The 4,634-nt window shown below is 43.5% G+C and overlaps 1 protein-coding gene across 1 annotated transcript; it reads right to left on the bottom strand.

The window, feature by feature from the left end:
• Positions 1-211: 211 nt before the first annotated feature.
• LOC147434386 (large ribosomal subunit protein uL11z) lies at positions 212-1,027 on the bottom strand. The gene has a single exon (XM_086490861.1). It carries the CDS (start codon positions 937-939, stop codon positions 439-441), a length of 501 nt encoding a protein of 166 aa, XP_086346987.1. The 5' UTR covers positions 940-1,027; the 3' UTR covers positions 212-438.
• Between the last annotated feature and the right edge of the window lie 3,607 nt (positions 1,028-4,634).

Below are 4,634 nucleotides of genomic sequence, written 5' to 3'. Positions count from 1 at the left end.
TAATCAAAAACATAACCTTGACAGCCACCCATCAGATAATTGCTCTAATGTGAGGTTAAAATCAAGAACCAATTCCCCGTTTCCGGCACCCATATTCAAGTCTTAGAAAGACCATTACAGACACGCAAACCCTGTCCAACCATCAATCACCATTTCTGCTCACAACCAAACACACTGACATGACAAATCTTGCTGCCACACACACAGCACATTGTGAAAATTCATTCTAATGTTTAAAAGAACACGTACAGCCTGCTCACATTGCCAAAAGTTTCAGATTGGATATGACACGCTGAGCATACACTCATTAAAAGTATAACAAGCTGACAATTGTCCAAAAATGATTTGCGGGAAAAAAAACCCAGCAGCAGACCACAAAGTAAAACTTACTTTAGCGGCACTACATTCCAGAGAGGCACCTACCTGAGATTAATTATGCTAATTCTCTGGAATCTCAACATCTCCATCATCAATCTCTGTTTGCAAATCCTTGGGATCCTTGCCATCCACAGAGCAACCCACAGAAACGCAAGTACCGAGAATTTCCTTTACTGTGCCAGCAAGCTCCTTTGCCATTGAGCGGGGACGCATCACACGGGCAATCTCGATCACATCATCGAGAGAAATGTTGCCATTGTGCTTGATGTTCTTCGTCTTCTTCCTATCGCGCTCGGGCTCCTTGAGGGCTTTGATCACAAGGGCAGCGGCGCTAGGGACGACGGCGACCTTAGCTTGACGATTCTGGACAGTGAGCTTGACAGTAACGCGCAGGCCCTTCCAGTCCTTGGCAGTCTCCTTGGCGATGTCCTCTCCTACCTTCTTGGGCGACAGACCCAGAGGCCCGATCTTGGGCGCCAACGAAGAGGCAGCTCCAACCTCCCCTCCTGTTACACGCACAAAGACCTCCACTATCTGCGAGGGATCTAATTTGGGCGGCATCTTTTCTGCTTCCCTCTCCTTTCTTTCTGCTGCTTCTGCTTCTGCTCCCGCAACCCTGCGTTGCCCTCACTCACTCGACGAAGGGGGGCAGGAGTAGTGAGGAAGAAGCTTATGAGGTAAAACCCTACTAGACTGCCATACCACATACACCGTTCGATCGCCCAATCGATCCAACGGTCTTTATTTTCATCAAGAAATTGCTGTTTAGGTTTTCATGATAAGAGGAGTTTCGCACGAGGCTGTTGACTTTAGGCTCCCTCTAACCCACCCTTGCATGTATAAGGGCCGAGTTACAATGAGAGGCAAGGGGTAGGTAGAGAGCTTGCAATCGCCTTCAAGCAAAAAAAAAAAAAGAGTCCTCACAACGATGTTAGCCCCTACCTTACGACGTGCGAAAGGGCTCTAACTTAAACATTGGAACCTAATTATTATGTACTATAAAAGACCATGGTATGCCATAAGGATAGAAGGAAAGACGAAGAGCATCGCCAACGATGTTGAGTATAGTGGGGTCATTTATAAGTGAAACTTGTGAATAGCCCTCTGTAATAATATCAAAGTCAAGGATTAGTGGAACCATTCCAAAATCATGCTCAATGAATCAAAATATGCACTCTAATTGTACCAGATAAGGGTCGCATTCTATGAAAGTGAAGTGGCTCTTCTAACTTTTAGAGGGGCCTAGGTGAATAATATAAGATATATGGGATGCTTCTTCAACCATAACTTCCTCCAAGTCGGGTGTGATTCTGCATATTCTGCGGCCTGGTCTTTGAGTAGTCTTTCTTTGACTTTGAGGATCTCGTACTTGACAAGAGGATAAGGGAGCGATTGCTGATTCCATGTGTCTATGATTTGTTGGGAAGTCAACTGGGCAACATTGACAAAATGTAATATTCGCTACTCCCAGGCCATTGCTTCCTTCCAATTATCCTCTATCTCCTGTTCTATGTTCACCTTCAAGGCCTTTTCAGCTTCTACAGTAAAATTATCTATGGGCCCTTGCTCACCCTCAAGTTCAATTGAGCTGATTTTGGAAGTTCGGTGGTAAAATAAGTCTCCTCTTTGCATTGTAGAAACTACAAAGCTTCTGTTTTTGTTGGTAGTGACTCAGGAATATCCTCATCCTATAGCTTCTGTTTTTGTTGGTAGTGACTCAGGAATATCCTCATCCTATAGTCTCTGTTTTGCCCTTTAGTTGTTCTTGAGTTGTCTTCAGAGCTACTTGCAAATCGGCAATTGGCTTCTCATATGTGTCTTCTTTGTGCATAAAAGAAAAAGATAGATCTCTTCTTGCCTTTGCTCCAACTTTAGCCCAGTCTCTAGGTCTTTGTTCCTTTTTTCCATAGCCTAGTAAGCGAGATTTGACCCTTGAGAGTGAGAACTGTGGGATTGTCCTTCAACTTCTCTAGCAGCTCATTCTAGTCTTTGAGTCATGCCTTTGCCTATGTTGCTAGAGGTTAGTCACTTCAAGTTGTGTTTGCAGCCACTCAGCATGTGCGTTAGTGTCAAGTATCGTGGCATTTTGTTCTTGGATTCTTTTTTCATGGCTTTCACTTGCAGTGGTAAACTGTTCCACAAGCGTTGTCATCTCCTTGAGTTCAGCTGACTGTTTTGTATTAGCCTCTTGTAAGCTAGAAATTCTTGCTTGTGACTTTTTGTACAGAGCACTATATTCCTCTACAAAAATATCCGCTACATGTATTCTGGCAGTGTGGTGTTGATTTGTTGCCTCTACCTGCTTGATATGTTCTCCCTGTTATACAATGCAGTCTTCATTTTTCCGACTATGTGATGTGCGAACTGAGCATATTCCTAAATTTCTTTGAGATTGTTTGTCATAGAAGTGCTTGCTTCCTCCCTTTCAGGTAGTCCTTCCTCTTGGTGGTCTTCTTGTTGCTCATCCAATCGTATTTCATCCTTTTTTAGTCCGTCTGTCTTTTGTTCTAGCATTGCTTCTACAGTCTCTTGCTCCTTTGGGAGTGGTTCTTTATTTTTCTCCTCTTGCATTGTGGTGTCAGTTTGAGGCTCTGGTGTCATTGCTTCTTGTGTTAACTCATGTGTCTCTTCGTGGATGGGAGAGAGCAGCTTGTGAGAGGTTTGAGGGGCTTTTGTTTCCCCAGATGTGCCCACTGCTTTGTCTTCGTTAGTGCTTTTTGTTTTCTCCTCTTTTTGCTTGTTGTGCTCTTCTTGCCCATAGATCTCTTCTAAGTAGGCCAAAGGATCCATGTCCTCTGTGTACACTAGATTCTTTGTACGTAACTTTTGAGGGTTAGGCTACTAGTACTCTTCAAAATTTCCTATGAGCCATCTTTCTCTCTCAAAAGCTTCTTTTTCTCATTGGACTCAAGCTACCCTATGTGCAGATCCTCCAATAATGATAGGTGGGGGCACTCGTGCTCTTTTGCTTGGTCTTTCGTCTACCTTTTGTTGGTCCTGGCTTCTTGTTTCTTTTCTTCTTTAAAGTCAGTGTCAGGAGCATTTTTCGCAGAGGTCTGGTCCTCGAGCTCCTCCATTGGGCCCTCATTGCTCTCTTCATCGTTGTCTTGTAGGTTGCTGAATGATTCTTTGCTTTAATCTCCTAATGAGAGGTGCTACTCCTCATTTTTTATATCAGTGATAAGCCAAGCATTTTGGTTGAGGGCATGTGGCAGGTTATTTGTCATTTCCGCTGCATGATAGGCAATTCTGGTTAAGACCTCTAGTGCTCCCAAGTAGTTGATGCCGCTGGAATTTTTTGTGCTCTTAAGGGTGTTTAGCACATATGAAGAACGTTCTAGCTGCATGGGTAGCCTTGTCTTCAAAGCTGTTGTGAAAGCTGAGGCTACTACATGATCCGAGAAAGTGTAGCAGGGTGGTCTCTTTGATGTGAAGTGGAAGTGTTGGTGGAAAAGACGGGTGGGTTCTTTTGCTCGCTTTGAAAGGTAGCAGCAATAGCATTTCAGGTGAAGACCCCCATCCGCTTCTTTTCCTTGGACCTCATTGACTCGCCTTTAGTTGGAAGCTTCAATGCTTTAGCCACAATCTCTTTGATGATGTTGACTTCGATGGCTTGACCATTGGAATCTGAGATTCTCGCAATTCCATCTTCTTGGATTGAGCTTACAACTCATAAGCCTTCTACAAGTCCAATATGCAAGGCTCCATATGATAGAATTGCAAAAAGCTAAGCTTACGGTGGGATTCTCTAATTTCTGACTGGGGTCTGTGCCACATCATCAATCTCGTTTGGCAACATCTACAACTCCACTGCTTGGTTGTCTGCGCTCTTGAATCGGTCGTGGAATATGGCCTCATGGTGTCTTTCCAACAATGCTTCCCTAGCAAATGTCTTCTTTGCTTCCAGGATAGACTCCTCTTTGAGCTAGTATTTGTGTACTTCTTAAAGCTTTTGCTTCTGTGTCTTTTTCTTTGGTGTTGCTCGTAAGTTTTGCATTGAACCTTGAGTCAATACACCAAGATATGCATTAGATGCATTTCAGAGTTGAAATTCCCTTGTGAAGCCCTAATTGAGTTGCAGCAAATCAAATTTCATTGTGAAGCCATAAAATTACTACTACAACCCATAAAAACAAAATGCGATCACTAAAAAATCAATTTGGCAAAAAATTTACAACTGGGATAAGCACGCTTATTATGTAGGGCATGATTTTGGCTCCAAACCTAGGCCTTGGCTGTGCACGTGGGTTGTAGGC

This window comes from Adiantum capillus-veneris, chromosome 19 (genome assembly GCF_014529385.1).
Source record: "Adiantum capillus-veneris isolate H3 chromosome 19, ASM1452938v2, whole genome shotgun sequence".
NCBI lineage: Eukaryota > Viridiplantae > Streptophyta > Polypodiopsida > Polypodiales > Pteridaceae > Adiantum > Adiantum capillus-veneris.
The sequence above is the reverse complement of the archived record's forward strand: the minus strand, read 5'-3'. Positions and strand labels throughout refer to the sequence as shown.

Coding starts and splice junctions, on each gene's coding strand:
- LOC147434386 (XM_086490861.1), bottom strand. CDS start 939: ATGCCGCCCAAATTAGATCCCTCGCAGATAGTGGAGGTCTTTGTGCGT.